This window comes from Mobula hypostoma, chromosome 1, assembly GCF_963921235.1.
Source record: "Mobula hypostoma chromosome 1, sMobHyp1.1, whole genome shotgun sequence".
NCBI lineage: Eukaryota > Metazoa > Chordata > Chondrichthyes > Myliobatiformes > Myliobatidae > Mobula > Mobula hypostoma.
The window spans coordinates 124094809-124119314 of NC_086097.1; the positions used below are offsets into that span (position 1 = coordinate 124094809).

Genomic DNA, 24506 nt, shown 5'->3' on the forward strand with positions numbered 1-24506 from the left:
AGATTTATGGGGTGAGGTCAGCTGAGGGTGCAGGCAAGTGGTCCAGCAGGTGGGTCCCCAACTCAGCAATGAACTGGTTGACCAGGCGATGTGAGGATCGAGAGTAGAGAGCCAGGGGTAACCCAAGATGAGAGGAGTGTTGGATGAGTTGACCAGGAGGAATTGGATGGACCTCTCGGTGCTCTCTGATGTTCATATGCACAGGCTGCATGTGCACTCTGACCATTCCAGACCCCAAGGGACATCCGTCAATTGCTTTGTCAATTCAGAGGGCCAGACTGCATTCCAGTTGCACTCCACTGCGAGGGTCTGGAATTCCACAGTGTAATCCAGCACTGAGCATGAGCCTTGATACAGGTGAGGTATCCAATCTGCTGTCACCCTTTCACTTCCAGATGGTAAAAAGCTCGGTGCATCCCAGCAGCGAATTCCTCGTATTGATTGCAAATGTGGATTTTATTGACCCAGTTAGCGGCAGCCCAGGTCAGAGAGAAATAATGAAGGCAATTTTGACTCAGTCCGTAATATTAAAAGAGATGGCTGGAGCTCAAAGTGCAAGACATATTGGGATAGGAAGTTGTAGCATCATGTTGGGGGACTGTCAAAGCAGTCGAGCACCAGTTTCCAGGGCTCTGAGGGAGGAGGCTGACTGGTGTAGGGTTGCTTTATCAAGACAGAGAGCTGGTTGAGAATGGTGAGCAGATGGTCAATGGTTTCCTGCTGCTTCTGGATCATGTACACGCATTGGTGGGCAGCTTCCTTTAGGCAAGCAGACTGCTTAGTCAATCATGGATTCACACAGTCTGTTAAGAAGTGAAGAGGAGGCTTGATACAAATGCAGAGCAACAGAGATGATTTAGCGGTGAGCAATAACTTTAATGATAAACTGCAAAATAACAAGCCACATGGGGCCACAAATAAGAGAACAGACATTGAACTTAACAGGGCAACAGATAACTGAAGGCTAGGAGCATCTGGATGAGGCTGGCTGCGTCAACTGGTGAACAAGGATTGTGGATGAAAGCTGTGTTTAAATAGGCTGCAGGTGATGAGTTGAAAACGAGCAGCAGGTGACTTCTGTTAGCTAACTGGAGGCTGGAACAGGCCTGCGTGTACAGGCCTGACATACTGATTGATCTAAGCTCAGATAATTTCTTCTTCCTCCCTCTTCTCTCTTTTTCCATTTCCCATTCTGGTTCTCCTCTTCACCCTTCTCTTCTCCTCACCTCCCTATCATCTCCCTTTGGTATCCCTCCTTCCCTTTCTCCCATTGTACACTCTCCTGTCATATCAACCCTTTACTTTTCCACTTATTACCTCGCACCTTCTCCTGGGGTTGGAGACATATGTATGGAGAGGAGCGTTGGAAGCGTATGTGTATGTAAGAAGAAGAGAGTGGGAAAGGAGCTTGTTGTACTGTTGTTATTTGCTATTGTTGTGTTGTGATTATCATTTGTATAAGCTATTCTTCTGAACTTTGTGTGTATGCTATGTTGGCGCTAGAATGTATGGTGACATTTCTAGGCTACCCCCAACGCGTCCTTGGGTGTGTTGTTAACATAAATGAATCATTTCACTCTATGGTTCGGTATACATGTGATAAATAAATCTGAATCTGAAACAGTTCAATAGATTAAGCATGATGAATTTATTTAGCAAGTGTTGATAAATTTAGTGATGTTTACTTTAAAAAATATATTAATTTTCTGGGATCTGGTAATTGCTGGAAAAATCAACGTAGCAGCATTTATTGCCCTTGAGAAGGTGGTGGGGAGCTCCCTTCTTTAACAGCTACTGTCCTGTCGATGAACGTTCTTCCACTATGCTATTGGATAAAGTGTTCCAGTATTTACACCCATTGACAATGAAGGACTAATTGTTGGTGAGATATCCTTCTTAATGTAATGCAAGCGTGATGTTGACTAAATTATAATCTGAATAATTTTATTGGGGTTTTAACAGTGGATATTGTGCTGTTTACTTTTCTCTTGCATTATTTACAGCATATCTGCGCCGTGCCACCGTTTATAAACATTTGGGGAACCATCAAGAAGCAATAGATGATTTAAAGAAAGTGTTGCAAGCAGAACCAGACAATTCCATAGCCAAGGTAAGAACAAGGGAATCTTTAGTATGAAACAAGATCGGAACTTAACCATCCTTGTTAACTAATTAGAGATATGTGAGCCAGCATACTTGAAGGAATTTAATATAAAATAGATGGAAATTATGAGGTTTAAATTAGGTAGAAGAATACCTTTCATTTTGTTAAACTAAATTTTTCTTTACTATATTATACTTGGTACCATCAGTTGTTTAAAAATTTGTTCTTTACGTATGACATCCTGAAATTTAGGAAGGTGCAAGAAGTCTTTCATTCCATTTTTTGACAACAGATTTTGTTGACTTTCTACTTTTTAATGCTGGACAAGATTTTAATTGGGGGAAAATTGATCAAGGGAGAACACATCCGAATGTTAACTCTTCAGCAGGTATTGGATTACAGAATATATAGTATTGCTACTTCAATCTGAGAAAGACCCCTTTTACATCATGTTCTAGTGAAACATACATTTCTCTGTTTGATTGGGCAATGGAAACTCTTTAATAAAGAGGAAGATTAGCTTTATTTGTCACGTGTACATTGAAACATGCAGTGAAATGCATCGTTTGCATCATATCATTGAAGATTGTGCTGAGAAGCCTGCAAGTGTCCCCATGACTCTGGCACCAACATGGCACGCCCACAGCTCACTAACCCAGCTGGTACATCTTTGGAATGTGGGAGGAAACCCACATAGTCATAGGGAAAATGTACAAACTCCTGACAGAGGACTTTCTCTCTCTCTCACTTTCAAGGACTCTACAACCCACGTTCTTGGCATTGTTTATTTATTTTGTATTTGCACAGTTTGTCTTTTGCACATTGGTTGTTTATCAGTCTTGTAATTTTTAATTGGTTCCTTTATAGTTTGTTCTGCTGTGAATGCTCAGAAGAAGATGAATCTCAGAGAAGTATATGGTGACATCGACATATTTTGATAATAAATTTACTTTGAACTTTGAACGGAGAGTAGTGGGCATTGAATGCCGATTTTATAGCTAGGGCTGTAAAGCAATTGCATTAACTGCTGTGCTTCCATGCCATCCTTAATAGTTTAAGTAAAATATAAATGATTTGCAGCATGTGGGATTCCTTTATCATTTACTAAATTAAAAACAGTGTAGTTCAGAGTGATTCACTCGTCTCCTACTTGTTCACTTTCAGAATTTGCTTCAGGAACTTGAGCGGAATCTGAAAGACTTGCAACCTCCTATGAAAATATCGAAGAAAGGGAAAAAGATGTTTATTAAAACAATAGAAGACTCTGACGAGGAACAGCAAAGAGAATATGCAGACAAAAATAAAGGTGAGAATGGCTGTCAGATTTATCTGTACCCAGTTTAGTTTTCCTTCATCATTTTCTTGACATATCCCCTGCACAAATACAAGGTAATTTAATATGGCTTTGTCTTTCTCTTAACCAAAATCTGAACTATTGAAGAATAGACTGAGATGGTTAAAAACACTTGGAATTATTAGTTTCTTTGTTTCTTTCATGGCTTCACAATCAGCCTTGGAAAATTGTTTGAAGTAATACAAGTTTTTTCAAGTAAACACAGCAGAAACAATTCAACGATAGCTGCTACTATCATTGTGTAGTATATTAGTGCTGTAAAACAAAAAGACCTTATAGACTCCAAAATTAATATGTTTGAGAAGATGAGTAGAAGGGAAGGAGCAATAGCTGGATGTCACCTCTCTGGGTACCCACTTTCAACCTGAAGGCTCTCTTAAATGCCTTTCTACAATCAATGCAGTTAATGTACAATATTACTTTATACAAATATTTTATCATATAAAACATATACACGGTACTGTGCAAAAGTCTGAAGCACATGTACATTGCGAGGATCCCTCTGACTTTTGCATGCAAAAAAACCCACAGATTTCATGACATATGTGAGTGTTGATTAACCTGACTCTGATTTGGGTCTCTGTTGTGGACTGATAGTATGAAGGGAACAGGGAGAGGGCAATCATGGTATGAAAAAGGGGAAGGGAGATGGGAGGGAGCAGGAAGCTCCTAAGAGACATTCTGTAATGATCAATAAACCAATTGTTTGGATTCAGATGACCTTACCTTGTGTCTCAGCGCTGGGTGTGTCTGCACCCATGTCACCCACAGCCCTGGCAGTCCTTCTCTGCCACCTGTCACGGACCTCTCCCATGTCACTCTACCCTTGCATTCCCAACATCCTTTCTTCCTGCCAGATTACAAACTCGCTCTCCACTCCCTTACAGTATTGTGAAAAAGTCTTCACTGTCATGTTTTTTTCAAATCTTTTATTATTATTATTATCCAAAATTAACACGAGTACAGGTTTCCCCCGCCATCCGAAGGCAGAGCGTTCCTATGAAACAGTTCGTCAGCCAGAATGTCGTAATGTGAAGAAACAATTGCCATTTATTTATATGGGAAAAATTTGTGAGCATTCGCAGACCCAAAAATAACCTACCAAATCATGCCAAATAATACATAAAACCTAAAATAACAGTAACATATAGTAAAAGCAGGAATGATATAAATACGCAGCCTATGTAAAGTAGAAGTACCTTCCTACAATCATTGCCGCACTGTTCTCCGTAGCGAAAATCTCACGCAAGCGCTCTCGGCAGAAACACTCTCTCAGTAACCTTTAAGCTATGAAGCTGCCAAATCATACCAAATAATGCATAAAAATATGCAGCCTATATAAAGTAGAAATAATGTATGTACAGTGTAGTATCACTTTCCGGAATTGGGAAGACATCGAGCACACTGATGATGGTGTGTTAGGCTGACTTGTCAGAGGTTGGGGTGGTCCAGTGGCCCCCAACCTTCAGGCCACGAACCGATACTGATCCGTGAAGCATGCAGGGGTACATTGGTAGCCAGGACGCACCCAGCACATCTTTAAGAAGAAAGCAGAAATAAACAAGCTAATTAATTCGATGCCGCCCGACACATAACTGTCGGCCCAGATCAGAGGCGGTGCAATCGGCGATTGCCGATTTGTGGAGGTGTCATCTCATTGTCGTCTGTTTCCATCAGGGCAGGCAGGTCATCTTCTTCTATGTCTGCCTGCCTCGACGTCGAAGTTCGAGGTTCGTCGTCTGCTGTGGCTGATGTGGAAGGCTTGCTTGACTGCTTAGCCTCACGCATTTTTCTATTATACAGTTCTTTGTAAGCACTCAAACTATCTTGCAAATATGCCCTAAACCGATGTACCCTTTCAAAATTAAAGTCATACTTTAACATTGCAGTGAAAATCTCACACAGTTGCTTCACATTCAGTTCTTGGACGACTTCACTTTTGGTCCGTTCACTACTGCATTCGGTTTCGATTGTTATCCTTTCCTCTTCCAATTGCATCAGCTCTTCATCTATCAGTTCTTGGTCATGGGATGTCAAAACCTCTTCAACATCATCTTCATCAACGTCCATAAGCCAAACTCACTTTGTCCTTGCTTCGTTCACCACGATCAAAACGCTTAATTATGTCTTGTTTTACGCTAAGTGTAACACTCTTACGAACTCTTTTAGGCTTTTCCGATACCTTAGAACTCATCTTGCTAATGGCTGCTCACAGGCACGTATTTAAGCAATGCCGGCGAGAATGCAGTTCCGGGGGAGGAGCTTGGCTGCTCGGGGTACATGCTGCCTTTTTTCGTATCAGTGAAAACACCTTCTTTTAGTGAAAACAGGTAAATAATGTAGGCCTTTCGTAACAGTGAGGTTTCGTAAAGCGAATGTTCGAAAAGCGGGGGGCACCTGTACATCGAAGTAAGCAACACTTAAAAGGTCTCAAGAAAAAAAACATTATTTTAAAGATTGAAAAAATTTTGGTGATTTTAAAAAAACCCCTACTAAGCAAGAAAAAGTGGGAAAAGGTGGGGGGAAAAGGTCTTGACTGTTATGTTCCTTTCATTGACTAAATGAACAAAATCTGTGTAGACACTTAGACAATGGACAGACTTAAACAATGCTTTTGACAATTGCACCCTCTGAGCACGATGTAGTGTCTAATGGACAATCAAGTGCACACATCTGCTGTTTGGCAAAAGTCTCCTGTCCTAATTGTAATAGTGGCATAGTGTCTCAAATAAGTGAAGGGAATCCTGGCAATTTTCTCAATTAGTTTTTGTTCTTAAAGAATTGTCCCAAATAAGCAGCTGCCCTGATTAACCAGAGTCCACTGTATGTGATATATGATATGTAATTAATAATTCAATATAGTCAAAAAGGGAACATTTCCAGCCTAAAGGGTAACCAGATGACAAAGAATTACTTCACAATTTATAGACTTTCTTTCAAAGACTCTACATTCAGTCAGTCAGTGGGTGCGGTCCCGAATCCGGGGTTGGCGGCTATGCACCTCCATCTTCTTCGATCTTGTGACAGCACCGAGTACAGCCTCTCCTCCAGTTTGTTCTCGCTGGCCGCCTTGGCACCGCCCACTGCTGCCCCCACTAAACTCGAGCCTGAGGCCTTGTCAGCCTCCAGCCGCGACCGCTTCTTCGAGCTCGGCCTTTCCTTAGGCGGAGGCCTTGGGCAGGACCAGGCACACGGTGCAGCGCCCAAGTTCATCATGTCTCTTCTAACTAAGTGGATAGCATACGATTCGTAGATACGTGGTGAGGCTTTAATCTCTTCCACGGAAGATGGCTGTTGGCTCACAAGGAGCTCATCCGCCCTTCGTCAGGTGTTGTTTTTTAGTCCTGCTGGACATCCTCACACCCTCCTCACCAGACTAAGTCCAGTGGGGGAACCAGCCCAAGTCGCCGACCACTCGACCATGGCCCCCAGCCGAGCACCGGGTGCCCGCCCCCCGCCGAGTCTCTCCGAGCGTCTGGCACTGGACGAAAAACCATGGGCGAGTGGCCGGCGACCAAACTGGAAGGACTCTACAACTCATGTAAATATATGTATTTACTTATTTCATTATTTGCATGATTTGTCTTTTGCATATTGGTTGTATGCCAGTGTAGTTATTTATAGTTTTTCATAAATTCTAATTTTTTAAATTTTCCTATAAATGCCTGCAAGAAGATGAATTTCAAGGTTATATACGTACTTGCGTAATACATTTTGACTCCTCCTCAGATGGTATCTGACCCAACTGAATATCAGCTTCTATTTAATTCGTCTCCACAGGGTGGCACTGTTACTGCTAAAAGCATATTGCAGGAACCATTATTTGTTTCTCTGTTGGTGTCATAACCTTTTACAGCTGATTATTCAAGGAAAACTTAGACAAGAAAGCCATTTTCTTTATCCAATAAATGAAATTAAACAATTGGCAATGAAATATTTCAAAAATTAAATTTAAAATACAGTTTATTGTATCTTAAAGTCAATTTGTTATATTTGTTTTGGATGATCTTGATATTATATCTCTATCCTAAACAGCTTTATTTGTCACGTTACATCAAAGTATCAGAACCTACAGTGAAGTGGATAGTTTGTGTTAATAAACAACAATGTCCAGGGATGTGCTGGGAGCAGCTCGCAAATGTTGCCAGGCTTCTGGTGCCACTATAGCATGCCCACAGTTCACTGACCCTAACCATAAGTATTTGGAATGTGAGAGGAAACTGGTGCACCCAGAGAAAACCTATGCAGTCATGGAGAGAATGTACATACTCTTTATGGGCAATGGCGGGAACATATATTGCAGCTTGCTCATTCTCAGATCCATTCCCTATGTAACTCTCGCTTTGGCTAGCGGCTTAATATAGGGGGTGATAGCCCCCAGCCCGGTCAAACTTATGAAATCTCGTTTGGGTGGATGCTGTGTGATGTGTCCCATGTTACAGTGCCCCAAAATAACGAACAGTACACAATATGCGATTAAATGATTAAGCTTTATAGTTCTTACTTTGACTATACGGTTAGTAAAGAAATGATAAAAGAAAAAAAAGGGCCCAATCTTATTAAACAATCTGTTGCACAATGTTGAAGCTCACAAATACGGCCATTCGTCCACCATCGACCTCCTCCGATCCTCGCTGCCCTTCAGACCCTCGCTCCAAGTTCACCCCATCCAGCGGTCTACCATCTCTTTCCTTTCACGTCTTCTCTCCTCATCTCTCCCTGGCCAAAAGACTGTGAAAACCTCTCTTTCAGCTCCCAAGAAAGAACAACAGCATCCCTAACCCCGTTATCTCCAGTCATAACCCAAACATTGCTGCTGCAGAGAAACCATTACATTTACATTTATGTGGAGTACTTCGCCATATATTCAACCTGAGCCTGAGGCTCCGGAGGGTTCCTGTACTGTGGAAGATGTCCTGCCTCGTCCCTGTGCCGAAGACGCCAAGCCCCAGCGGCCTCAATGACTACAGACCGGTGGCATTGGAGAGACTTGTTCTGGAGCTGCTCCGCCTATGGTCAGGCCACACTTAGGTCCCCTGCAGTTCGCCTACCAGCCCCGACTAGGAGTTGAGGATGCCATCATCTACCTGCTGAACCATGTCTACACCCACCTGGACAAGCCAGCCAGCACTGTGAGGGTCATGTTTTTTGATTTCTCCAGTGCGTTCAACACCATTCGCCCTGCTCTGCTGGGGGAGAAGCTGACAGCGATGCAGGTGGATGCTTTCCTGGTGCCAAGGATTCTTGATTACCTGACTGGGAGACCACAGTACGTGTGCTTGCAACACTGTGTGTCCGACAGAGTGATCGGCAGCACTGGGGCTCCACAGGGGACTGTCTTGTCTCCCTTTCTCTTCACCATTTATACCTCGGACTTCAACTACTGCATAGAGTCTTGTCATCTTCAGAAGTTTTCGGATGACTCTGCCATAGTTGGATGCATCAGCAAGGGAGATGAGGCTGAGTACAGGGCTACGGTAGGAAACTTTGTCACATGGTGTGAGCAGAATTATCTGCAGCTTAATGTGAAAAAGACTAAGGAGCTGGTGGTAGACCTGAGGAGAGCTAAGGTACCAGTGACCCCTGTTTCCATCCAGGGGGTCAGTGTGGACATGGTGGAGGATTACAAGTACCCGGGGTTACAAATTGACAATAAACTGGACTGGTCAAAGAATACTGAGGCTGTCTATAAGAAGGGTCAGAGCCGCCTCTATTTCCTGAGGAGACTGAGGTCCTTTAACATTGGCCGGACGATGCTGAGGATGTTCTACGAGTCTGTGGTGGCCAGTGCTATCATGTTTGCTGTTGTGTGCTGGGGCAGCAAGCTGAGGGTAGCAGACACCAACAGAATCAACAAACTCATTCGTAAGGCCAGTGATGTTGTGGGGATGGAACTGGTCTCTCTGACGGTTGTGTCTGAAAAGAGGATGCTGTCCAAGTTGCATGCCATCTTGGACAATGTCTCCCATCCACTACATAATGTACTGGTTGGGCACAGGAGTACATTCAGCTAGAGACTCATTCCACCGAGATGCAACACAGAGCGTCACAGGAAGTCATTCCTGCCTGTGGCCATCAAACTTTACAACTCCTTCCTTGGAGGGTCAGACATCCTGAGCCAATAGGCTGGTCCTGGACTTATTTCATAATTTACTGGCATAATTTACATATTACTATTTAACTATTTATGGTTTTATTACTATTGATTATTTATGGTGCAACTGTAACGAAAACCAATTTCCCCCGGGATCAATAAAGTATGACTATGACTATGATCAGTGAAACCTTACAGCATGCTACACAGCAGTGAAACCCTACAGCATGTTTCATCTGTAATCGTGAGCTTTGGCTCAGCAGAACCATTTAATACTCATCTAGAAGTTGGGAGTGCAAGCATAACACTAGTGTTTCAATATCTGGGATACCATTTAAGTGTAGCACTGAAGGAGAGACCAGAATTGTAATTTATATCTAGAACTGGGGGATATGAGCAAGATCCTAAGTGAATATTTCTCATTGGAATTCATTAGGGAAAGGATACTGAAGCTGGGGGTTAAGGAGGGGTACATTAATTTTCTGTATCAGGAAGGAGGAAGTGGTAGAAATATTGGAGTACATTAGGGTGAATAAATTCCAGGGCTTGATGAGATACGAATGAGTTTAAACTAATATGGCAGGGGACGGGAATCAGTATGATAGAGCAGAGGATGAGCCAGCAGGTTTACAAGTAGATGATGGGTGTAACATGAATGTAAGGAAGGACAAGCCAAAGATGGAGCACAAATGCAAACAGAGCAAAGAGTTAAATTGTACCACAAAGGTAAAGTTCAAAAGGGCAAGGAATGCAGGACTGAAGGTGCTGTATTCAAATGGGCGTAGCATTCAGAATAAGGTGGATGAACTCATGGTGCAATTAGAGATTGGTTGGTATGATGTTGTGGGCATCACTGAGCCGTGGCTGAAAGGAGGCCATAGTTAGGAACTTAATATTAAAGGATATACCTTGTATCGAAAGGACAGGCTGTGGTGTGGCTCTGTCAGTAAAAGAAGGGATTACATCTTTAGAAAGAGGGTAACATAGGGTTAGAGAATGTTGAATCTTTAGTGAAGTTAAGAAATTTCAGGGGTAAAACAAATTATGGGAATCATATACAGGCCTCCAAATGGTAGCCAAGATATGGGGTTAAGATTGCAAAGAGAGCTGGAAAAGGCATGTAATGTGGGTAATGAGGCAATTGTAATGGGGGACTTCAGCATGCAAGGGGATTGGGAAAATCGGGTTGGTGTCGGATCACAAGAGAGGGAATTTGTTGAATGCCTATGAGATGGCATTTTAGAGCAGCTTGTGCTTGAGCCTACTCTGGGAAAGGCTATCTTAGATTGGGTGTTGTGTAATAACTCAGATCTTATTAGGGAGCTTAATGTAAAGGAACCCTGAGGAGGCAGTGATCATACTATGATTGAAGTCATACTGCAATTTGAGAAGGAGAAGCATAACTCGTGTGTATCGGTATTGCAATGGAATAAAAGCATGAGAGAAGAGCTTGCCCAGGTGGATTGGTGAGGAGGACAGCAGAAAAGAGTTGGCTGAAGTTTCTGGGAATCATTCACAAGGGACAGGATAGGTATGTCCCACAGAGCAAGAAGTTATCAAATGGCAGGACTTGGCAACCGTGGCTGACAAAGGAGGTTGAGGACTGCCTAAAAGCCATGGAAATGGAAAGGGCACACATGGAAAGTGAGTGGGAAGTTGGATGATTGGGAAGTTTTAAAAATCCATCAAAAGGCAACTAAAAAAGCTATAAGAAGGGAAAAGATGAAATATGAGGGCAGACTGGGCAATAATATAAAGCAGGATACTATAAGTTTTTTCAGTTATATAATGAGTAAAAGCGAGGTGGGAGTTGATTTTGGACTACTAGAAAATGATGCTGGTGAGGTAGTAATGGGTGTCAAAGAAATGGCAGATGAACTTAATGGATACTTTGCACCTTTCTTCACTCTGGAAAACAGTAGTGGTGTGCCAGAAGTCTGTGACTGTCAGGGAGCAGGAGTGAGTGCCATTGCTATTACAAAGGAAAAAACGCTAAGCCAACTCCAAGGTGGATAAGTCACCTGGACCAGATGCACTACATCCCAGTGTCCTGAGGGAGGTTGCTAAAGAGATAACGGATACATTAGTCATGATCTTTCAAGAATCACTTGATTCTGGCATGGTCCCGACGTATTGGAACATTGCAAATGTCACTCCACTCGTTAACAAGGGAGGAAGGCAAAATAAAGGAAATTGCAGGCTTTTTCTCCTTCCCCACCTTTTAAATGTACTCCTCGTCTCTTTTTCTCCAGTCCTGCCAAAGAGTCTGGGCCCAAAATGTCAACTGTACTTTTTTTCCGTAGATGCTGCCTGGCCTGCTCAGTTCCTCCAACATTTTTTGTGTGTTATTTGGATTTCCAGCATCTGCAAATTTTCTCTTGTTTGAAATTATAGGTCAGTTAGTCCAATCTCAGTGGACTAGTGGGAAAGTGTTGGAGTCTATTATTAAGGATGAGGTTTCGTGGTACTTGGAGACTAATGATAAAATAAGTCAAAGTCAGCATGGTTTCTAGAAAGGAAAATCTTGCCTGACAAATCTGTTAGAGTTCTTGGAGGAAGTAACGAGCAGGGTGGACAAAGGAGAGGCAGTGGATGTCATTTACTTAGATTTTCAGAAGGCGTTTGATAAGGTGCCACACATGAGGCTGCTTAACAAGATAAAATCCTGTGGTATTACAGGAACGATACTGTCATGGATAGTGGAATGGCTGACAGGCAGGAGGCAGTGAGTGGGAATAAAAGAGGCCCTTTTCTGGTTGGATGCCAGTAACTAGTGGTGTTCCTCAGGGGTCAGTGCTGGGACTGCTACCTAGTCCTGACGAAGGGTCTCGGCCTGAAACGTCGACTGCACCTCTTCCTACAGATGCTGCTTGGCCTGCTGCGTTCACCAGCAACTTTGATGTATGCTGCTACTTTTCACATTGTTTGTCAGTGATTTAGATAATGGAATTGATGGCTTTGTGGCAAAGTTGGCGGATGATACGATGAAAGGTGGAGGGGTAGATAGTGCTGAGGAAGCAATGCATTTGCAGAAGGACTTGGACAAGTTGGAAGAATGGGCACAAATGTGGCCGATGGAATGCAGAGTTGGGAAATGTATGATAATGCACTTCGTTAAAAAGGAACAATAGTGCGGACTATTATCTAAATGGGGAGAAGTTTCAAACATCAGAGGTGCAGAGGGAATTAAGGGTCCTCGTGCAAGACTCCCAGAAGGTTAATTTACAGGTTGAGCCTGTGGTAAAGAAGGCAAATGCAATGTTGGCATTTATTTCAAGGGTGCACTTGGAGTATTGTCAACAGTTTTGGGCCCCATATCTCAGAAAGGTTATGTTGTCATTGGAGAGAGTCCAGAGGTGGTTCACAAGGATGATTCGGGGAATGAAGGGGTTAACATATGAGGTGTGTTTGGCAGTTTTGTGCCTGTACTCACTGAAATTTAGAAGAATGTGTGGGAATCTCATTGAAACCTACTGAATGTTGAAAGGACTAGGTAGGGTGGATGTGGAGAGGATGTTTCCTGTGGTGGGAGTATCCAGAACTAGAGGACACAGCCTCAAAACTGAGGGGCAGCCCTTGAGAACAGAGGTAAGGAGGAATTTTTTTTATCCATAGAGTAGTAAATCTGTGAATGCTCAGCCACAGACTGCGGTGGAGACCAAGTCCATCTGATTATTTAAGGCAGAAGTTGATTGTTTCCTGATCGGTCAGGTCATCAAAAGATATGGCGAGAAGGCAGGTGCATGGGATTGAGTGGGATCCGGGATCAGCCATGATAGAATGGCGGAGCAGACTCAATGAGCTGAATAGCCTAATTCTGGTCCTGTGTCTTATAGTTGTATGGTCTTATGGGATCTATCCCAGCAGATAATGAAAACAATGGAGGAGACTGCTGGGACTATGACGAAAATGTTTGCATCTTTATTGGGAACAGATGAGATACCAGAAGATTGAATGGAAACTAACGTTGTTCCCTTGTTCAAAGAAGGCATTCAAGAGATAAACCTGGAAATTATAGGCCTTGCATTGGTAGAGAAGTTGCTGGAGAAGATTCTGAGAGAGTGATTTCATGTTCACTTGGAATGGTTTAGGAAGAGTTAATATACAGTGGTGCTAGAAAGTTTGTGAACACTGTAGTATTTTGTCTATTCCTGCATAAATTTGACCTAAAACCTGATCAGTTTTTCACGCAAATCCTAAAACTAGATAAAGAGAACCAAATTAAGTAACTCAAAAAAAAGTTTATACTTGTTCATTTATTTATCATGAAAAGTGATCCAATATTACATGTATTTGTTTGAAAAAGTACATGAACTTTGCTTTCAGTTATTGGTGGGACCCCCCTTGTACTGCAATCACTTCAACCACACATTTCCAGTAACTGTTGATCAGACCTGCACATTGGCTTGCAGGAGTTTTAGGCCATTCCTCCTTACAAAACTGCTTCAACTCTGGGATGTTGGTGGGCTTCCATGTATGAACTGCTTACTTCAGGTCCTTCCACAATATTTCCATAGGATTAAGGTCAGGACTTTGTTTTGGCCATTCCAAAACATGAATTTTCTTCTTTTTAAACTATTCTGTTGTTGATTTACTCTTATCTTTTGGATCATTGTCTCGTTGCATTATCCAACTTCTATTAAGCTTCAGGTGATGGACTGCTCCTGACATTCTCTTGTGAAATGTGTTAATACAATTTTGAATTCATTGTTCCCTCAATGATTGCAAGCTGTCCAGGCCCTGAGGCAGCAAAGCAGCCCCAGATCATGATGCTCCTTGGGATGAGGTTTTGGTGTCGGTGTGCAGTGCCCTTTCTTCTCCCAACATAGCAATGTGCATTTCTGCCAAAAAGTTCAACTTTTGTCTCATTTGTCCACAGAACATTGTCCCATAAGGATTGTAGAATATCCAGGTGGACTTTTGCATACTTGAGACGTGCAGCAAGTTTTTTTTGTAGAGCAGTGGTTTCATCCACAGTGTCCTTCCATGAACACCATTCTTGTTCAATGTTTTTCTTGTAGTGGACACATGAACTGAGACTTTAGCACATTCTAGAGATTTCTGCAGGTCTTTTGCTGTTACCCTTGTGTGTTGCCCTTAAGGCATTTATTTGACTTTGTTGGGTCTACATTTTAAATGATTTGTTTCTAACTATTTTCTAGTTAAAGTTTAAGGTTGATAATTATGTTACAGTATAACAAACGTAAATTCATTGTCTATGGTATATCGCGGCATGCGATGACGTCACCTTCGGTTTTGTCGCGTCTTATGCGTAACCTCCAGTTCGGGAAGGTGTGAAGGTGGATGCCATGCTTGCAGCATGATGGCGAAGTGCTCCGTTTCTACCCACAAAGAAACATTATAGAAGCAACGCCGTAAGTTCATAAGAATGTATTTGAAGTAAAAATATTAACGGGATTTCTGTTAAGGAAGCGGCGGTTGGGGCAGCACGCGTGCCGGCTTTTCAATTTCAAACGCGGGGTGGGCTCAAGCTCGATGGCAGTTTGACGCGAACCCCTCGCCCGCTACTCGGGGCAGCTGGAGACACTCGCTGAGAGAAGAGAGCATGCGTGGTCTCCAGAATGAAACAGACGCTGTATATATTTGTATTTTTTTATCAACCGTTTTCACCATACGACGTTGATGTGGAAGAGTGCACAGTAAATGGTTAACCTTACTACGACTCTGTCTTCATTGGCTCCGGTTTAACTTGGTGTTGAGTCAGAGTTTCAACACACTGCACGAGAACACTACACCTTGGTTTCTTTTTCATCTCCTTCAGCATTGCACATTGTGCTCTTGGTGTGATCTTTGCAGGATGCCCACTCCTAGGGAAAGTAGCAACAGTACTGGGTTTTCTCCATTTGTAGACAATTTCTCCTCCTGTGGACTGATGAACACTCAGGTCTTTAGAAGTGCTTTTCTGGCCTTTTCCAGCTTCATGCATCTCTACAATTCTCTTTCTAAGGTACTCTGAAAGCTGTTTTGATCAAAGCATAGTGCAGATAAACAGATCTTCCTTGAGAAGAGCAGGATCTGTCAGTAACCTGACTTTGTGTGTCCCTTTTTATAGGGTAAGTCACCTCTACAACCCAACCTCCAATCTCATCTCATTGATTGGAATACCTGACTCCAAATAGCATTTGTAGAAGGCATTACCCAAGAGGTTCACGTACTTTTCCCAATAAATACTTGTAACATTGGATCATTTTTCTCAATAACTAAATGAACAAATATAATGCTTTTGTATTATTTAATTGGTTTCTCTTTTTCGAGTTTTAGAACTTGTGTGAAGATCTGATCTCATTTTGGGTAATATTTATGCAGAAATACAGAAAATTCTACAGGGTTCACAAACTTTCTAGCACCACTGTATTTTGAATGTGAGAAATCATGCCTCACAAATCTGATTCTTTTAAAGAAGTACATACTAGGAAAATTGATGAAGGCAGAATGACAGATATGGTTTGTGTAGATTTAAAAGGTCGCACATGGTAGGATTGTCCAGAATATTAAGGTACAAAGGATCTGAAGCATGCTGATAAACTGGACCTGAAATTGGCTTGGTGATAAGAGGGTAGTGGTAGATGGGTGTTTTCTGATTGGACATCTGTAACAAGTGGTGCCCTACTGGGATTGATGCTAGGACCTTTGTTGTTTGTAATATATGTATATAAATGACATGGATGACAATGTAGATGAGTGTACAGACAACAACAGAAATTAATGGAGATGCAGATAGTAAAGAAGATTGTCTTGGGCCAGCAGGACGTATACTCAGTGGCCATTTGTACATCTGTATACCTGCTCCTTAATGCAAATATCTAATCAGCCAATCATGTGGCAGCAACTCATTGTACAAAAGCATGCAGACATGATCAAGAGGTTCAGTTGTTGTTCAGTCCAGATGTCAGAATTAGGAAGAAATATGATCTAAGTAATAGTTCTGTGGGCAAAACTGCCTTGTTAACGAGAGAGATTAGAGGAGAATGGCCAGACTGATTCAACAGCAAGTCAAATAACCATGTGTTACATCAGTGGATGCAGAAGAGCATCTCTAGTCATACAACACATCAAACCTTGAAGTTAATGGGCCACAGCAGCAGAAGACAACGAACATACAATCAGTAGCCAAGGTACCTCCTTGTGGCCAAGAGTGTAATTACAATGATTAAAGGGACTTTGGACGGGTAACTGGATAGGAAAGATGTAGAGGGATACAGGCCTAATGCAGGCAAACCAGATTACCATAGATGAGCGTCAAGGTGTGGTGGGCTAAAAGGATCCATTTCTGTGCTGGACATTTCAAAACAGCAACATAGGAAGTACCATGTACCCCTGCATTATGGGGGGGGGGCGGTGTTGTATTCCCAGAAAAACATCAGTGTTGTGATTTCTTTTCCCCGTTGAATCCCATGTAATACTGTACTGTGCAAAAGTCTTAGTGAGTTTGTAAATCTGGCAGGAGCAAAGGATGTTGGGAATGGCAAGGGTGGAGTGCCGCAGGATGGGTGTGGGACAAGTGACAGAGAAGGAACATGGGTGGGAATTAGTGAGAGTGCAGACACACCCATCCCTGAGACACCAGGCAAGGTAATTTGATTCCAAACAATTGGTTTCTTGATCATTACAGAATGTCTCTCTGGTGCTTATTGCTCCCTCCCCTCTCCCTGTCCCCTTCCCACTCTCATTCCACAATACAGATCCATATCAGAATCAGGTTTATCATTGCCATAGACATCTTTGCCATAGAGGGAGTACAAAGAAGGTTCACCAGATTGATTCCTGGGATGGCAGGACTTTCATATGAAGAAAGACTGGATGAACTGGGCTTGTACTCGTTGGAATTTAGAAGATTGAGGGGGGATCTGATTGAAACGTATAAGATCCTAAAGGGATTGGACAGGCTAGATGCAGGAAGATTGTTCCCGATGTTGGGGAAGTCCAGAACGAGGGGTCACAGTTTGAGGATAGAGGGGAAGCCTTTTAGGACCAAGATTAGGAAAAACTTCTTCACACAGAGAGTGGTGAATCTGTGGAATTCTCTGCCACAGGACACTGTTGAGGCCAGTTCATTGGCTATGTTTAAGAGGGAGTTAGATATGGCCCTTGTGGCTACGGGGGTCAGGGGGTATGGAGGGAAGGCTGGGGCAGGGTTCTGAGTTGGATGATCAGCCATGATCATAATAAATGGCGGTGCAGGCTCGAAGGGCCGAATGGCCTACTCCTGCACCTATTTTCTATGTTTCTATATTACTTACATATGTCATGAAAGTTGTTTTATTTGTGGCAGTAGTGCAGTGCACGGTACTTCATAAAATTCCTATGGTACTGTGCAAAAGCCTTAGGTGCCCTGGCTGTATTTATGTGCCTTAGGCTTTTAATACTGTAAGTGGAGGTGCTTCCTTGAGATAAATATTTCTTTAGTAAAATTCCCATGGGTTTGCTGTCTGTTGACAATCTAATTCTGATTTTTTTCATAGGGAGAAGAGGAAATGATTATCGTTTTAATTAACTACCAATGACTATACTCTTTTCCATTAATGATGCCTGGCTAGCTGAGATCCTCTAGCATTTTGTGTGTGTTGCTTGGATTTCCAGCATGTGCAGATTTTCACTTGTTTGTGAATGAATATTACATTGTTTGATAAACTATCATTCCACAAGTATCAATAGAAGGGATTGTCTTGTCAGCTTTTAAAGCAAATCTCCCCATTAGCTTCCTGCTGTGAGCCGACAGGCTGTAATCGTAATCCATGCTAACCTAATACAGTTCTCTCCATGCATGTATTAATTGAATTCCATAAGAGCAAGTTTTAATTTCATATCTTAAATATTTTAGCTGGTGATTTGTGAATTCAGTAAGGGTGAGTAATCCAATATTGTCTGCTATAATGCAGGGGTAGACTGTAATAAGTTTTCAGTTACAAGTAATGGAGGCCCAGTGGCCAGTTTTGCTTATTTAGCCAGAATTCATCCCTAAAGCTGCATAATCAAAATCAGGATATTTCCTCATTTGGTTTATTCACTAAACACTGTGTTGTGACAGCAATAATTAGCCTACAGCGATTTGTGAGTACTAATGAAGGGAAAGAGTCTTCCTTAAACAACCCTCCCGCCCCTCTAACCCCTTCTCACTCCCCTTCAACCCTTCCTCTCTGCTGTCTGCCCGCCTGACCCATTCTCACTCAGAACTGATCCTTCTTTCTCTCTCCAATACTTTGACCCTTTCTATATCTAATATTCAAAGTAAATGTATTGTCAAAGTACATGTATGCCACCATATCCGTACTTCAAGATTCATTTTCTTGCAGGCATTTACAGGAAATTAAAGAAGTACAATGGAACTTATAAAATCCATAGGTAACAAAGACGAGCAAACAACCAATGTGCAAAGAAGACATAATCATGTAAATAAATAATACTGAACCCAAGGAAGGATAGGAGTGTAACAAAGGTTCACCGGGTTGGTTCCTGGAATGCTGATAGAGAGAATGAGATGTAATCCTTTTCAACAGTCAGAGAGCAATACAGCTCAGAAATGGGCCTTTTGGCCCACCATGCCTATGCAAACCATCGTGTTTCTCTATATTAATTCTACTTGCCCTAGATATGACTATATATGTCCATGTCTTGCTCATTCAGGTACCTGTCCAGATGTCTCTTAAGTATTTCTACTGTTTCAGATACAGATTTATTTATCACATGTACACCTAAACATACAGTGAAATGCGTCATTTGCATTAACACCCAAGACACCTAGGGATGTGCTGGGAGCAGCCCACAAATGTTGCCACACATTCCAGTGCCAGCATAGCGTGCCCAGAGTTGCTCGGTAGAATAACACAGAACACAACAAAATAGACACAGCAAGCAATAAAACAACAATAGCACCCACTGCCGCCCACCCACACACACGGACAGTCCTCCAAATCCAGGATAAGCCTCCGGACCTTCAGTCCCCAGGCTTGAGCCATCAGGCTTCAACTTCCGGACTTCTGATCAACTGCCATCCCATCTTCTTTAGCAACTTATTCTAGATACCAACTACTTTTTGTGTGAAAAATTTGCTGCTTGGATCCCTTGAAAATTGGTCTTTCTCTCCTTAAAACTCTGCCCTCTAATTTTAGACAACTGGCTATGGGAGCAGACTTGGGGCCATCTTCACTATCTTTTGTCCGTTCATTATGTGCCGTGTCATATAACATGGGCGATCGTGACTTTTTTCCATGACCATGATTGTTCAAGCAAATTTTTCTACAGAAGTGATTTGCCATTGCTTTCTTCTGGGCAGTGTCTTTACAAGACAGGTAACCCCTGCCATCATAGAGATTGTCTGCCTGGCATCAGAGGTTACATAACCAGGACTTGTGATATGTGCCAGTTGTTCATACCACCATCCACCACCTGCTACCGTGGCTCTGATCGGGGGCGGGGGGGGTGCGGCTAAGCAGGTGCTACACCTTGCCCAAGGTTGACCTGCATGCTTGCTGAGGGAAGGAGCTCCTCACACTGCAATTACACTGCCTTTGGTAGAGATGTAGCTCCACCCTGCCATCCCCTGCTATCTATATCTCACATAATTTTGTTCACCTCTATCATGTCACCACTTGGCCTCCTTCACTCTGGGGGAAACAGATCTAACCTGTCCAATTTCTCCTTATAATCAAACCCTCTAATCCAGACAAAATCATTGTAAAATTGTTCTGCACCCTCTAGCCTAATCACATTTTCTGCAGGGTGGCAATCAGAACTGCATGTAGTACTCCAAAGGTGGCCTAACCACGTTCATTTACAAGTGTAGCATGACATATTCATTGCTTCAGCCACTGAAGGCAATCATGTCATATGCCTTCACCACCCTGTCTAGCCATGCTGCTACTTTCAGAGAATTAATTGGAGTCATAGAATCATGCAGCTCAAAAACAGGCTCGTCAGCCCATCTGTCCATGCTGATCAAGTTGCTTACCTGAGCTAGTTTCATTTGCTTAAATGGGTCTCTTTCCTAGCCAAGTATCTGTCCAAATGTCTTTTAAACTTTGTAATTGTATCCATGCCTTGGTAGCTTGTTCCAAGTAACCACCACACTTTGTGTGGAAAGTCTTGCTCTCAGGTCTTTTTTAAATCTCTCCCCTCTCATATTAAATCTATGTCTTCTAGTTTTGGACCTCCCCCGTGGGAAAAGATCTGTGACCATTCATCTTGTCTCTGCTGCTCTTAATTTTACATATATACATCTGCTCGCCTCCCAGGAGGGAAAAAAAGCCCCAGCCTATCCAGCCTTTCCTGGTATCTCATGCCCTGAAGTCCTAGTAACATCCTTGTGAATATTTTCTTTGCTTTTTTCAGCTTAATTACAACTTTCCTATAGCTAGGTGACTGGAACTGCATACAATACTCCAAATGTGGTCTCACCAGCATCTTGTACAGTTGTAACATGACATCGCAGCTCTTGACCTCAATGCCCTGACCAATGAAGCACCACCTTCACCACTCGTGTCACCTATTTCATGGGACTGTACATTCGTAGCCCCAGGTGTCTCTATTATGTAACAGTCTCCAGGACCCTGTTTAAGTCCTGCCCTGGATTAACTTCTCAAAATGAGCACTTGCACTTGCCCAAGTTAAATTCTAATTGCCATTCCTTGGCCCACTTTACGAGTTGATCTACATCTTGTTGTAATATGAGATAACCTTCTTTGCTGCACAAGATGATAAGAAGCATTGATTGAATGGATAGCTAGACTTTTCCCAGGGCAGAAATGACATACTCCTTTTCCCTGTTTCCTGTGTTCTCGTTGCAGCAGACTGCAGCAACCTGCACTATAATGGTGGCTGAATATGGGACAAATGAGTGAGGAAAGAAATAAGTGGAACAAAGTGACTGAGGATTAGGTGTTCAAGGAGAGAATGTCCTATCAGCAGAGAAAGGGAGTCCAGGGAGAGGGGAGAACGTACCCAAGGAGCAGGGAGAGATGTCCTGTGAGGTGGGAAGAGGGTTAAAGGGCACTTGAGAGAATGAGAGGGGAAGAAGGAGCCTGCAGTCCAGGGAAATGGGGAGCAGGACGAGGGAGAGGGTAGGGAAAGGGGTTATCCATGCAGCATTGATATGGTGGAGGAGTTCGCATGTTTTGGGGGAGTGAGTGGCCAGGGATGAGGAAAGAACTGGTGATGGTCACAATTACGGTATTTAAATTCAGGCTTAATTGATCTTGCATCATATTGTACTGTAAAAGTCACTGTTCTGTGATCTCATTTCTAAGCAAACATGATTATAAAGCAAAATCAAAAATGTTAATGTACAATAGTTTGTCTTATTCTTTGTGTAATATGACTTTAGATATACAGTAAATCCAGTTAATTGAGACATATCAGGACTGGTATATTTTGGCCCAATTAAGCAGCTGCCCCAGCTGTTTGAATAATAAATTATGTATTTAAATAAAATTCAGAACAAACTGGAACACTATTGGAGTACTATAGAACTGTCTATTAGTTCCTAAGAACTATTGGTATTAGTTTGATAGAGGAATTTCTCCGCTGCAGTGTTCGTTTGATTGACTGTACCTGAACAAAATCAGTGCAGACGCCTGGTGTAGATAATGCACTGCCTTCATACAATGTTATTGATGATTGCATCCTCCAAATCTTCAACTTCATTGTAGCATTCAAGATGATTGTTGATACCTCCAAATTCTTCATAGCTCTTAACTTGCTGAAGTAGTGAAATCATTTCATTTTTACTTCCAGCCATTTTTGGCATCTTCAAGCCTGACTGCTTTAAACCACAGTGAACAAAACAGTTCGGAATTATCTCGCCAACTATCAGTGACAAAATTACTACCCTTTGAATACAAGCACATGCACCCGAAGCTACTTAAAATCCGTTCGCTCTAAGCAGAGTGTAGTGTCTAATGGCCACACAAATGCACGCAGCTGAAGCTGGTTAGAAGCTGTACAGGAACAGTCTCCTGCTCCAATTCAGTGGCCAAATAAACAAATTCCCAAATAAACAAAGGGAATCCCCGCTAATTTCTGGATTAGTTTTTGTTCTTTAAGATTTGTCCCAAATAAATGTCTGCCCTGATTAACTGATGGTCTAATTAACTGGAATCCACTGTATTCACGCTTTTTATAAGTATTATTCAGTGCTGTTTCTATATTCCTATTTTATAACCTGCATTCAAAACAAAACTGAAAATACTTTTTGCAGAAAATAAAGCTTTTTTTAAAAAATCAGTTTAATAAATAATACATTGGCTTAAGATTGTACAGTGTTTGCCAAAACACTTAATTTCTTGGTTGGGTTGATTGGTATTTTTTCACAATAAGTTTAGTTGACTCACTGGTTATAAAGCAAACAGCTCTCTGCCTATGCTGATGAAGAGGGAAGTACTGCTTTTACTTTCCATGAAAATCAAGTGCATTCTTAACATTCTTTTTCCAATTAGCTGGTTGTGAACTTTGCTGAAGGTCTCTTACCTTGGACATCGTTTTCAATCTGAGTGCCATGTTGTTACCCTATTAAACTTGTGATACAGTTTCTTTACCTTCCCCTTCTTAAAGACTGCAATAGTTCTTTCCACTGATGCAATCTAGCTTGTAATATATGAACTTCCTTCTAGATCCTAATACACCGGTGGGCAGAGAAACATCAAAGGTAAATGCTGTCATGGGGAACGCACAGAAAAAATGTTCACCCACTCGAGAAAGTCAGACTAAAGAGAAGAAAAGTGGCAATACTGCAGCGCAGAAAGACAATAAAGATACTGATGGTGATTTAACAAGATTAAAGAAAACAGAACAAAGTAGACACAAACATGAAACAAAAAGTGAAAATGTCAAGGATGTTTCAGTTTCAGTGCTAAGAGAAGGCCAAGAATCTCCGAGAACTGACTCCAACCAGGTTCTTCCCCCTGGGTCAAGTACACAGACAGAGAAAGAAGCGAATAGCCTAGGGGCTCTGCCTTCTCCTGTGTCAAAGCTTAAGAGTGAAGGAAATGAACTGTTCAAAACTGGGCAATTTGGAGATGCAGTGATGAAATACACTAAAGCTATTACTGAGCTTTCTGAATCAGGTATGATAGCAGCCTTTTAATATATTGATTAAAGTACACTGCATACGCATATGCATTCCTCCTAATCATATGCATACAATTTTGGAGGTAAAATGTTTGCATGTTTGATTTTAGCACATGAATTTGATTTGAAATACTGTTTTTCGTAGATGGTTTAAGTACATAAATGTTTTCCACTGGTTAGATGTGATCAGTATTGCTTTTCATAAGGCTACTTTTAATTTACTTATGGAGAATTTTGTATCTCCTGAATGGCCATAATGTTCTTTGTATCTAATGTAAAAGCAATGTATAGCTAAGAGGAAGTATAATAAAATATAGTTACTGTAAGATAGTCGGGCCATTTGTTTTTAGTGTTCAGATATACATTTGTTAACATTTGTTTCTCAAACCATCTATTATCAAAAATCCATATGAAATACACCGTCTATTTTAAAAATAAAAGTGAAGCAATAACATGCTATAAGACCATAAGACATAGGAGCAGAATTAGTCCATTCAGCCCATTGAGTCTGCTCTGCTATTCCATCATGGCTGATTTATTACCTCTCTCAACCCTGTTTTCCTGCCTTCTCTCAATAACCTTTGATGCCTTGGTAAATCAAGAACCTATGAACCTCTGCTTTAAATATAAATGACTTGGCCTCCACAACCATCTGTGGTAATGAATTTCATAGATTCACCACCCTCTAGAGAAACTCCCCCTCATCTGTTTTAAAGGGACGTCCTTCCATTCCGAGGCTGTGCCCTCTGGTCCTAGACTCCACCAATATAGGAAACAACTTCTCCGCCTCCACTCTGTCTAGGCCTTTCAATATTCAATAGCTTTCAATGAGATCCCACTTCATTCTTCTAAACTCCAACGAGTAAAGGTCA

The 24506-nt window shown here is 42.0% G+C and overlaps 1 protein-coding gene across 1 annotated transcript in view; it reads left to right on the forward strand.

The window, feature by feature from the left end:
• Positions 1-24506, forward strand: part of LOC134350241 (sperm-associated antigen 1-like) — a 143823-nt gene that overhangs the window by 52059 nt on the left and 67258 nt on the right. The window contains exons 9-11 of the mRNA XM_063055258.1: positions 2004-2110; positions 3269-3410; positions 23178-23630. Of these exons, the coding sequence (XP_062911328.1) occupies positions 2004-2110; positions 3269-3410; positions 23178-23630 (702 nt within the window). The remainder of the gene's footprint in view (positions 1-2003; positions 2111-3268; positions 3411-23177; positions 23631-24506) is intronic.